The sequence below is a fragment of the Diceros bicornis genome, chromosome 29, assembly GCF_020826845.1.
Source record: "Diceros bicornis minor isolate mBicDic1 chromosome 29, mDicBic1.mat.cur, whole genome shotgun sequence".
Lineage (NCBI taxonomy): Eukaryota > Metazoa > Chordata > Mammalia > Perissodactyla > Rhinocerotidae > Diceros > Diceros bicornis.
The window spans coordinates 34,640,000-34,651,822 of NC_080768.1; the positions used below are offsets into that span (position 1 = coordinate 34,640,000).

The 11,823-nt window shown below is 44.8% G+C and overlaps 1 protein-coding gene across 1 annotated transcript; it reads right to left on the reverse strand.

Moving 5' to 3' along the window:
• Positions 1-6,777: 6,777 nt before the first annotated feature.
• Positions 6,778-10,835, reverse strand: GOT1L1 (glutamic-oxaloacetic transaminase 1 like 1). Its single transcript, XM_058524867.1, has 9 exons — positions 10,721-10,835; positions 9,865-10,046; positions 9,441-9,552; positions 9,080-9,189; positions 8,767-8,859; positions 8,522-8,672; positions 7,856-8,021; positions 7,201-7,343; positions 6,778-6,944 (listed from the first exon to the last, which is right to left on the reverse strand). Exons 1-9 carry the CDS (start codon positions 10,833-10,835, stop codon positions 6,778-6,780), a joined length of 1,239 nt encoding a protein of 412 aa, XP_058380850.1.
• Positions 10,836-11,823: the final 988 nt, after the last annotated feature.

Genomic DNA, 11,823 nt, shown 5'->3' on the forward strand with positions numbered 1-11,823 from the left:
GCCGGGCAGGAACCTGGCCGCCGCCGGAAACGGCGGGGCCGCGGTGTCTGCAGCAGCGCCTGGCGCCCGGCCGCGGAACCGGCCTCTCTGCAGCCAGGCCGGCCCGCGACCACGCCTGAGCCGCTGCTGGCGCCGCGCGCCCCTGCACGGGGCTTTCCCCGTCCTAAGACAGGCTGTGGACCAGTCTCTTCCTCCTGCCGGTTCCTTTATCTCCCCTCGGTACCAGCCGCGCTCTGGGCAAGGTATCCTCCCGCGCAGAGGACGAGATCTGCTCCGAGGGGGCGCGGTTCTGCAGCTCTTCGTTCTCCGCAAGGCGCAGGCGGTGCCGTTGGCTCTGGACGCGCGGACCTTGGAGGCACCCCCTGGGCCCTGCTCTGGGAGCTTGTTACCTCCTCAGGGTTAGGTGCAAGAGCACTTGCCGGGTGAAAATGAAGGCGTGATGGGAGCAGCCTGGACGGGGGAAGGCAGCACCCGTAGCAGGGGTCTAGGCACCAGGCCATAGACCTCTGTACCCCTTAATAGCTGTGTGACCTGGACTGGGCAGTTTACTTATGCTCACCAAGACTATAAATGATAAAAATAACAAAAACCTACCACTATGAATTGTTATGAGGATTAAATGAGATGATAGACGTAAAGTGCTTAGAAGAGTACAGCTCCAGATAAGCGCTCAAGAACCGTTAACTACAATAATAAGGATCATTCTTAACAGTCTGGACGCCTTGAAAGAGCCAGATGTGTTCACTGACAATTTACTCAACCTAAGCACCCATGTTTCCAGTATCCTAGGCTGGGTTGCAAAGCTCCTAAGAACAAAAAGTGAAAATGTATTCATTACTTCCCATGTTAACTCCACCCTAGTATGAAGAAATCCAAATGGGAAAATTGCCTACCTCCTACTATTCCTAACAAATCACCTATTTTCAGTCTTTCGTATTATCCCCAGCTTACATGCATGGAATTTTGTATTCTTCTTTATCAGTTGTTATATCAGTGTTTCCCTGGCTGCTACCCGGTTTTAATAACTGTCATTTTAATGAATGCATACTACTCTGCTAGATTGATGTAGCAGATAAGTTACCCTTATCATTGGATTCTTAAGATGTTTACAATTTTTTATTAGTGTTGACACAAATAATCTGTAATCAATCACTAAATCAAAATTGGGGTGAGTTTATTAAAAGCCAGGTCTGAGGACTAGCCCAGGGCCTTCCTTCCACAAGGAAGGAAGGGCGCCCCAAAAATGTGGTGTACAGAGTGGTTATATACCATCTTGGAACAAAGAGCATACATCACATATGATAGGAATGTCCCTTTTACAGTTGTCACAAGATGCTTAGCTGGCACAGTATATTGGTGGTCAGCAGGTCAGTGGTCACATGGTGAGTGGTCACAAGGTGAGCACAGCAGGTCAGTAATTAATCCTTAGTTTCTAGGAAGAGATGCTTATCCTAAAGGAAATGCCAATATGGGGGAAGTTACATCCCTATCTTTAGGGGCATCATTCTTGTCTTTGGGACATAGTAAATATTTAAAGCAGATCTACAATGCATGCTCAACAGGCCATGTCAGGCCCTTTGGAAAAACAAGGTCAAGCCAAATTGGTTTTAAACCAAATGGCTTCCTCATGTACTCCAATATATACTATTGCTTTTCATTTATTTATCATTAGATAATGCTACAATGTAATCTTTGTTAATAGAACTTTTAAAATAAAAGTTTAAAATAATTTAATATTTTTTCCTTTAAAGTTTATTTCCCTGAAAGCTATGCAAATCCAGTCACTGAGAATCACCTAGTACATATTTTTTAAATAAAAGTATTTTATGTGAAAGTAATAAAAAATGAAAATATATGAATAAAAAATGAATGTTATTCATAATCTCATCACCCAAAGATGTCTTGGAAGCATATCCTTCCAGACTTTTCTAAATATAAATGGAAATATATATTAATTTTTAATATAATTTGCTTACAAAAATGGAGTTCTGTGGTACATACTGTTTTATAACCTGTTTTTCACTTAAGGCATTGTAAATATGATAATAGTAGCTAACACTTAATGTGGTGCTTACTATGTACCAGACCCTATTCTAAAGTGTTTTAGTCATATTAACTCATTTAATCCTCGTAAGAGCTCTATGAGGTAGCACCTGATTGAATTCCCCATTTTACAGATGAGGAAGTTAAATCCTAGAAAAGGTAAGTGACTTGCCAAAGGTCACACAAGTAAGTGGGAAGTGGCAGAGTCCACTTAACCCCACTATATGCTTCTGCCTCACTTGATAGGTCATGAAACTGACATTTATCTTCTCATTCTTAATAACTGCATAGTATTTGGAGGAATAGATATAGTTTATTTAGCCAATCCTTTCTTAACATTTAGTCAGATTTCAATTTTTTGGTAATGTAAAGCTTTGATAATAAACACATTTGTACACACATTCTTATGCACTTGCTTATTTCCTTAGGATAAACTGTGAGAAATGGAATTGCTGGATCAAAGAGCAATCTTGCAGGGTGGCAAGGAAAAACTTCCCTCTTCAGAGCATGTACGTATAGCAGGACCTCTGCTTAAGAAGTGAGCCAATAGTCCTCTTTCTTTAGCACCAATAATCTCTTCCTCCACTCCACCTGGCCGCCCACTCACATGGTCATACCCAAGTCATTAGCATTACCAGAAAATGCACCATTACTGACATATTGATTTCACACTTCCCGCCCACAGACCATCAGCTTCTAACTTCTCTGATTTCTAAACCTCTCATTCACTGGCCTCCATGACTTTTTCACTTTTTTATCACTCCTCTCATATCTTTATTTTAAATTGAGGTATAATTGACATAACAATAAATTGCACATATTTAAAGTGTGCAATTTGATAAGCTCTGACATATGTATACACCTATGAAATCATCACCACAATCAAGATAGTGAGCATATCTACCATTTCTAAAACTTTCTTTGTGTCCATTGGTAATCACTCCCTCTCAGGCAACCACTGATCTTTTTGTCATCACAGATTAGTTTGCATTTTCTAGAATACTATACAAATGGAATCATATAGTATGCACTCTTTTTTGTCTAGCTTCTTTTACTTAGCATAATTATTTTGAGAGTCATTCCTGTTGTGTATATCAATAGTTCATCATTTTTCTTGCTGTGTAGTGTTCCATTGTATAGATATGCCACAATTTGTTAATCCACTCAATTCCATTCACCTGTTGGTGGACATCTGGGTTGTTTCTAGTTATTGGCTATTACAAATAAAACTGCTATGAACATTCATGTACAGGATTCTATATGGACATATATTTCCTTTTCTCTTAGGCAAATACCTAGTAGTGGAATAGCTGGATCATATGGTAAGTGTATGTTCAACTCTAAAAATCTGCCAAAATTTTTCCAAAGTGGTTGTATCATTTTACATTCCCAGCAGAAGTGTATGAGCATTTTAGTTTCCCCACTTCCTCACCAACACTTAGTATGGTCAGTCTTTTAATTTGTATTTCCTTATAGACCACTTATGTTGAGCATCTTTTTATATGTTTTATTTGCCACTCGTATACCTTTTCTTTGTTTTTTTTGGTGAAGTGTCTGTTCAAATCCTTTGTCCATTTAAAAAATTGTGTTGTTTTCTTATTACTGAGTTTTTAATATATTCTAGATACAAGTCCTTAATCAAATATATGATATACAAATATTTTTTCTCAGTCTGCGGCTTGTCTTTTCATTCTCTGAACAATAACTTCAAATAGCAGAAATGGTGAATTTTGATGAATTCGAATTTATCTATTTTTCTTTTATGGGTTGTGCTTTGTTGTCGTATCTAAGAAATCTTTGCCTAACTCAAAGTCATAAAGATTTTCTCCTGTGCTTTCTTCTAGAAGTTTTATAGTTTTAGGTTTTACATTTAGATCTATGATCCATTTTGAGTTAAATTTTATACATGGTGCAAGGTACAGATTGAAGCTCTTTTCTTTTTCTTTCTTTTTTTTTTTTGCATATAGATATACAACTTTTACAGCACCATTTGTTGTATTGCCTTTGCATCTTTGTCAAAAATCAGTTGTCCATATATATATATATATATATATATATGGATGTTTATTTCTGAACACTCTATTCTGGTCTACCTTTACACCAATATTATACCTTTTTTTTTTTTTTGGTGAGGAAGATCAGCCCTGAGCTAACATCCATGCCAATTCTCTTTTTGCTGAGGAAGACCAGCCATGAGCTAACATCTATTGCCAATCCTCCTCCTTGTTTTCCCCCTTTTTCTCACCCAAGCTCCAGTAGATAGTTGTATGTCATAGTTGCACATCCTGCTAGTTGCTGTATGTGGGACGCTGCCTCAGCATGGCCGGACAAGCGGTGCGTTGGTGCGCGCCCAGGATCCAAACCAGGGCTGCCAGTAGCTGAGCGCACACACTTAACCGCTAAGCCACAGGACCAGTCCCCAGTATTACACCATTTGATTACTGTAGCTTTATAAGACCTGAATCCCGGGTGGGGGCTCTGAAGCCCTTGTATCTCACATAAGCCACTAGTGGGAAAGTTCACAGGCAGTAGTTTTTCTTTGATAGTTCAATGCTTTCTGACCTGCATAACCTGAAAGTTCCTGGTATTATTTTCTTAGGCTCAGGAGGTTGGAGAGAACCTGGCTGAATAAATTCTATCCTCATGCTAATAATGCACCTTTAAGAATGGTTAAAACATACCACCCACAGGCACTAAGAGTTCCTCTAGAGGTCTTCTGACATTGAGGCTAGAAGCCTTAGAACCTGAGGACAAAGAAGTCTTCAGAAGACCTGAGAGAAGAGCCTGCATCTGTGGATAAACACGGGGACTCAAGATAAATCCATCTCTAAGCAACAGGAAATCAAAGGGGATGGTTCCACTTGCTCCATGAACTTGCCTGTGATCCTCCTCACTCGTGAGACCTAGACAGAAGTTCTGCTTCCTCTTGTAAGAATTACGATCTACAGGAAGGTACTATTTATTTTCCAGGCGGGAGCCCACTAGCCTTGGCAGACAGGTTTTGTGATCTTAAGCCTGACCCCACGTGGCTGATCACTTCTGCACTCCCTGTAAGAACGATCTTCAGGGAATGCGAGGCAGCTGAAAATGGCCTTGCCTGTATCCTTGTGCTAAACCCAGCTCTGTACATAATTTAATATGGGAGCCAGGAGTCTCCAAGGTTCAATGATTCATTAGAAGGACTCACAGGACCCAGAAAAGCTGTTATACCCCTAGTTACAGTTCATTACAGTCAAAGGATACAGATTGAAATCAGCAGAGGAAAAAAGTACATAAGATGGAGTCCAGGAGAAGCCAGGCACAAGCTTCTAGTTGTCCTCTCCCAGTGGAATTGCAGAGACAGCACTCAATTCTCTCAGCACCAATGTGTGACAACATGTGTGAAGTGTTGCCAACCAAGGATACCAAAGGTTTTATCACATGTGCCCACATAACTGACCTTGACTACTCAGTCTCCAGCCCCCAGAGGTCAAACATGTCTCAAGGTCTCAGGCATACAAAACCACTCTTATCAGGCAGGATACTCTAAGGGCTCAGAGGTCATCTCCCAGGAACCGGTCAGGGGCCAGTCCTGAAGACCTTTGGAATGTAGAGGTTGGGCAACCAAGTTCTGCTGAGTTAACCTTTTATTCACACTCATCTAGCATGTATTACATGTCACCTTTTTTTGTTAACTACATCTTTACCATATAAGTTGTATCTCCCCAGCTAGGGTGGAGGCCACCATAAGAGCAGCAACTCTCTTATACCTAGTATCCTGGGGGCTTGCAGAGCTCCATGTACATGTAGACATCCAATAAATATTCATATTTTATTATCAGGGCAGTGACCCTTGCTCAGGTTGTTCTCTGGCCTGGGATATCCTTCCAGCTCCCTTCCACACCTATTGCCCCAATCCTAGCCATCCATCAATATCCAAACCAAGTCCTGCCTCATGAGATCTTCCCCAACTATTCTGGTGCACATTAAGGTATTTCTGTTCTCAATTCCTGACGTGTTTACTGCCTATATAATCTATGTGACGTCTATTACATTCAGCTTTGAAATGTTACTTAACTGTTTTATGTGAGTAAGGCTCATCTCCCAACTAGATGGTCAACTTCTGGAGAAAAAGGACTGGCTTGTACCTGTTTTTTGCATTCCCTTTGATGCCCATATGCTACGATCTGAATGTTTGTGCCCCTCAAAATGTACACATTGAAACTGAATCCCCAAAGTGATGGGATTTGGATGTGGTTAGGTCGTGAAGGTGGGGCCCTCATGAGTGGATTAGTGCCCTTTAAAAGAATCCCCAGAATGATCCTTGCTGCTTCCACCATGTGAGGTTACAGCTGGAAGGTACTGTTTGTGATCGAGGAGGTGGGCCTTCACCAGACACTGAATCTGTTGGCACCTTGATCTTGGACTTCCCAGCCTCTAGAACTGTGAGAAATAAATTTCCGTTGTTTATAAGCCACCCAGTCTATGGTGTTTTTTTATAGCAGCCCAAATAGACTAAGACACCAGATCAGGGCCTTAACATAGTAGGTGCTCAAAATAAATATGAGATAGTCAATGAAGGTAAATATTTCCTTCTTCTCTGGGCCTTTTATTTTTTCCCGTCTTTTGCTGAGGGCAGAGCAATGCTTCATAAATAGATCGAGAGAGAGAGTGCTTTGCAGAGAAATTAATTATACCAATGAAGAATCAGCACAAAATTTTCACAAAGACTAAAGCTTTTATTCCAATCGGGAGTCATTTACTTCTGAAGACATTCCCTGAGGCCTTTGTGAAGCGGACAGCCTCATTGATGCTCTGAGTGATGTAATCTATGTTATAGGCATTGATACAGCTGAAGTTGATACGACCATTCTTGGGGATGTAAATATGCTTTCTCTTGATCAGGTATTCCACCTGTTGGGCTGGTGATAATCATCACAGGGTCTCAGATCCTGGGGTGGCCACCTCTAACTCCCCTCTAGCCCTGGTGGATTACAGGGGATAGGGAGTGTCAGCATTTCTGGGGATCCAGAAGGGTCTTTAAAGTAGCTCCACTTTGCTCAGGAAAGAATCAAAATCTGGGGTGAAGCTAGGGACTGGTCACCTAGTCAGCGAAGTTTAATACTCAAATACAAGCCCAAGGTCAGAAAGGGGGGAGCTACCCTCCTAGACACTTACGGTTGAGTCCCAGATAGTTATGGGTCCCATTCTGTTTAGTGATGTGATCCCAGGAGCCAGGAGTCCCCAGGAGCCTGAGCTTCTCCTTCACCTTTTCCTTGATCATCATGATGTTCTCTACAACCCCTTTCAGACTCTGCTTCCTGCCAAAGGCATGACAGCGAGAAATTAGAGTATGAGTTCTCCCCCAGCTCCCAACCTCCTCATTGCCATTCCACTCTTCTTCTCTTCCAAAGCCCCAACCAGGGTGCCTCAGGGCACACTGGTGGAGCCAGGGGTCTGGGATGCTTGTGAATGGGAGTGGGGTTTCAGCCCATATACATTTAAGCAAGCCAAGCAGGCTCTGAGGCAGATTTTGCCCGAGTAGCAAGCCCTTGCTGCTTCCTAACCTCCTCCTGCAATCTGGAAGAGTTCAAATAATTCATTGGCCTGTGTCCAAAAAGAACATCCTATTACCCACTCCCCCGAGACAGGGCAACCTTTGGCATAGCCACTGCCACCGGTACACAGTGGGTCCTCAGTAAATGTTGATGAATGGACTGAAGTGGCCGCGTGGGCTGGAAGAGAAGCGCCCGGCTGAATCCTGTCAATCAGCAAGTCTGTAGGTATCCAGAGGCTCTGCCCATCCTTTCCTGCCCCCACCCTTCACCCTTACCATTCTCCCTGCAGAGCAGGGTTACAGAGGATGGAGGTGATAATGCGAGCACCCGTGGTAGGAGGGTTGAGCCACAGGGCCCGGGCGAAGTTCGTCAGCTGGGAGAGGACACACAGCAGGAGCTGGTTGTTGAGTGCCACCACGACTAGGATCCCCACTCCTTCATCTGCAGTTTGGAGACAGACAGGCTCATTCTCGGTCTCCTCCTCCCTTACCAGGGCCTTCCTCTATGACTCTGTCTCCAACCTTGCAGAAGAGAGGATTGAACTACGGGGAACTCATCCCAGCCCAGCCAACCTGGTATCCAGACCCCAGGAAGTTACCAGAGGCTCTTCTTCCAGAAAAAGTAGCCATAAGAAAGAGTCTTAAAGGTGGAAGGGACTTAAAATATCACTAAGTCCTACCCCCTTATCTTATAGTTGAGGAAGCAGAGGCCTAAGGGGGTGAATGACTTAACCAGAGTCAGTTTTAGTAGCTAGTTTTAGTAGCTGAGCTGAGACAACACCACAGAACCTGACTTCTAGCACAGTGCTCATCCCTTCTGCCTCCGTGGTGCTCTCACTGGAGGCCTTGGCTCTCTCCAGAGGGTAGGAGGCATCATTGTTTGTGCTATGGGTCTGGCACCACTTCAGCACCAGGCCTTCCCTTGTCCTTCTCATACCATACCATAAATGCCAAAATTCTTAGACAGAGACTGGCTGCAGAAGAACTCAAAGCCTTGAGACACAAAGTATTGTAAGAACTTAGTATCTTCTTCCAGGTCACCCGTGGATAAACCTTGATAGGGAATGTCAAAAAATGGGAATATCTGCTTGCTCTATAGAAGAAAAGAGAATGAAAAAAGGATGAGTCTGGTGGAGGCGATGGTAGATGGTGAGAGGGAGGAAAGTCAGGCAGGAGGTTGGGCTCACCTTCATGGTGGCCATCAACTTTGCCCACTGACTTTGTGTCAACTTGCAGTTGCCAATGTTCCCGATCACAAAGACACAGCCATGTGGGGCCTGCTGCAGGTAGAGACTGTCTCATCAGGCACTTCCCCTACCAAGTGGTAGTGGCACCAAGGCATTTGGAGGACAAGTGATCCTTCTAGTTGGTTCCTACTAACAGGCTAGGCAAATCCAAGCCTAGAAAAGACCTTGGATGACTAGACGGGTGGTGGGGAGGAAAGGAAAATAAAACTGTAAATTGGGTCTGGGGAGAAGTTTCTAAGCAGGGCCCCACTACCTCTGCCACACTGAGGAGGATGTTGGGGTCTAGGCACAGCCGCTTGGAGTCCCAGAAGGAGTATTCATAAACTGTAAAGCCCATGTCCTGGAAGATAAGTCCATGCGGTTCTGTGGAAACACAGCCCTCCAGCTGTTGGTACACAGGAAATGGAGAGATGGAGGCAGACATACCAGAAAATGGGCCTGAGGGTCACTGGTTGAAGGTGGAACAATAAGAGGAAAGGGACAAGCATACCTTGGCTTGTCCACCATTTTTCTCATGACAGAGAGTGAGAAGGACGACAGTGAAGGTTGCAAATGGGGTGGGAATCAGCAACAGGGGACAGGGATCTTCTGTCCTCACCTTGCATGACACTCACCTTTTTGAGAAGAAATGATGTAAACTATTTGAGAATCCTGACGCCAAGTTTTGAGGAACTGGGCGCCAAGTTGGAAGGCACCACTGTCACCCACAGTGTGCACACACCCTCCCTGCCAGCAAAAGATAGAAAGAAATAACGCTTTAAAGAGTCATGGTGATACTAGGACCACCTCAGATCCAGACGATTCGTTTCCCGGAAGAGCTCCCACATCCACAGTACGGGCTGGTGCCAAGAGCACTGGCTTTGGGTTCTGATCCTGGCTCTGCCCTTCAGTGACTAAAGCTTTGGAGTCTCTGAGCCTCAGGTGTCTCCTTTGTCAATGCCAGGGGCCCTCCAAGGTCCCTTTCAGGGTGAAGATTGTGCACGCCCTGACCTCTGCTCCCTGTGTCTGGGTGAGTGAGGGAAGAGCCCTTCTTCTCACCCTGTTCTCCACAATCACTTGGCTGTGCTTTCCAAAGAGGAGTTCCAGGGAGGCCTGGAGGAATGATTTCATGCCCATCACCGGTATGTACTCATAGTTCAAGGAGGGGTCCTGTGAGATCTGCAGTCGAATCTTGTGCACCACGGAAGAAACCCAGGGTCGGCCTTCATTGGTCATGCAGACTGTGAGGGAACCACAAAGGGAGCTCTCGATGCCCAGACTCGGGGCCTCGGAGGCGGGGCTCTGCAGACAGCCCGCAAACAATTTGTCTGTCCAGCCTTTCTTGGGGCTTGGGAAAGCTGCCTAGGAAAAGACAACTTTCCTTTTTTTCCCCCTTTATAAAAATAATGGGCTGTTAGTGAATGTGTATAATTTTTGTCTTTAAAAAAACAACTAAAACCTATATCATTTTAAAGGAAAAATGACATGTAACACGGGAGTTATGGCTACATGAGACTAAACAAAGGTAACGATGACTTGCACGGTGGCAAGGGCTGGCTGCACAGCAGAAGAGTCAATTTTGGGAACCATTCTTGGTTCAGGAACAGAAGGCGGGGGGAGAAGGAAGAGGCTGAAGAAAGTGCAGCACGCATGCAGGCCCAGAAGTATGGAGCTGGGGGAGAGGACATAGCTATTGCCAGATCCCCAGAAGCCCCCAGAGTAGGGCAGGGGTCACAGAATAACCTGGGGCATTTTCTGCTCTTTTCCCCACTGGGCAATTCTGTTAACAAGAACAGACCTCTCCACTTGCGAACACTTGGGTTATCCCCCAATTCCTCTGTGGCAGTGGAGTTCTGCCCTCCTGGAGGGAATTCCATATACTAAGTCATAGACTCCAAAACTACTAGGTATCTACCTTTATAGGCCAGGAATATCTTGTTAGGGCAATCGTCTTTTTTGTAGGTCTTTAACAAGCTGCCTTCTAGCTTCTGGGCTAGGGGCACATCCATGAACACTGAAAGGGAGGACATCACTGAGATGAAAGTAGAGCCGAGACTATGGCTCCACTCCTCTGCTCTTCTGCCTGGAAGCCTTCCTCCAAGCCTGGGCCACGCAGGCCTGCCTCTTCCCAGAACCGTGGCAGCTCCAGTGCAGAGACTCCAGACGACTCGTCACCAGAGCAACAGAACCCAACTCGGTGTCTCCATGGGAATATTCCATGGCACTTGAGGAGAATCCCCTGAGAGAGTGCGCTGGGGGGGGCGGGGGTGGAGGGAAGACCTGGAAGTCCCAGGCACTTCTCCCTAACTCACCACCTTCTCTTCTCCAGCCCCAAGTCACCCAGTCCAAAGTAACAAGTCAGCCCCTTAGAAGATAGGGCAAGGCAGGCAGCCAATGGGCCAGGTGAGGGCTTCTTCTGCAGAAGTAAAACCCTCAGACCAGCGTAATGCAAGTCAAGGGATACATCTTTTTATTTTTTGGTTTTTTTGCAGGGGAAGATTCACCCTAAGCTAACATCTGTGGCAAATCTTCTTCCTTTTTCCTTCTTTTCCCCCCACAAAGCCCCAGTACATAGGTGTGTCTAGTTGTAAGTTCTTCTATGTGAGCTGCCGCCACAGCATGGCTACTGACAGATGAGTGGTGTGGTTCTATGTCTGGGAACCAAACCCAGGCTGCTGAAGTGGAGCGCCAAACTTTAACCACTAGGCCATCAGGGTGGGCTCAAGGGATACATTTTAAAACCTTTTATTTTTATTTTGCTACAGGCTCCAGATTTTAAAAGAAATAGAAAGAAAGCACCACTTTCTTCCATAGTTATTTTAAAGAGTCTTACGTTTAGAAACAGCATAATTTGCAACTTGGTAAGCCAGTCCTATTTGTCTCCGTTATCTAGAGCCAAGACCTCTTCATTTGTTAACTGATTCAATGGTCGCCAAGCAGCAAGTGTAGAAGGCAGAGGTCAAGGGTGGAAAGATCCTCTGTAGGATCAGTCTTGCATCTTCCTTTCTTTGTCTTTTA

Excerpts from the sequence above, each read along its gene's own strand:
- GOT1L1 (XM_058524867.1), bottom strand. The coding sequence starts at position 10,835 with ATGTCCTCCCTTTCAGTGTTCATGGATGTGCCCCTAGCCCAGAAGCTA. Across the intron at positions 8,860-9,079 it reads TCCTCCTCAGTGTGGCAGAG|CAGGCCCCACATGGCTGTGT; the intron begins GTAGTGGGGCCC and ends CTCTACCTGCAG. Across the intron at positions 7,344-7,855 it reads CCTGCTCTGCAGGGAGAATG|GAAGCAGAGTCTGAAAGGGG; the intron begins GTAAGGGTGAAG and ends TGCCTTTGGCAG.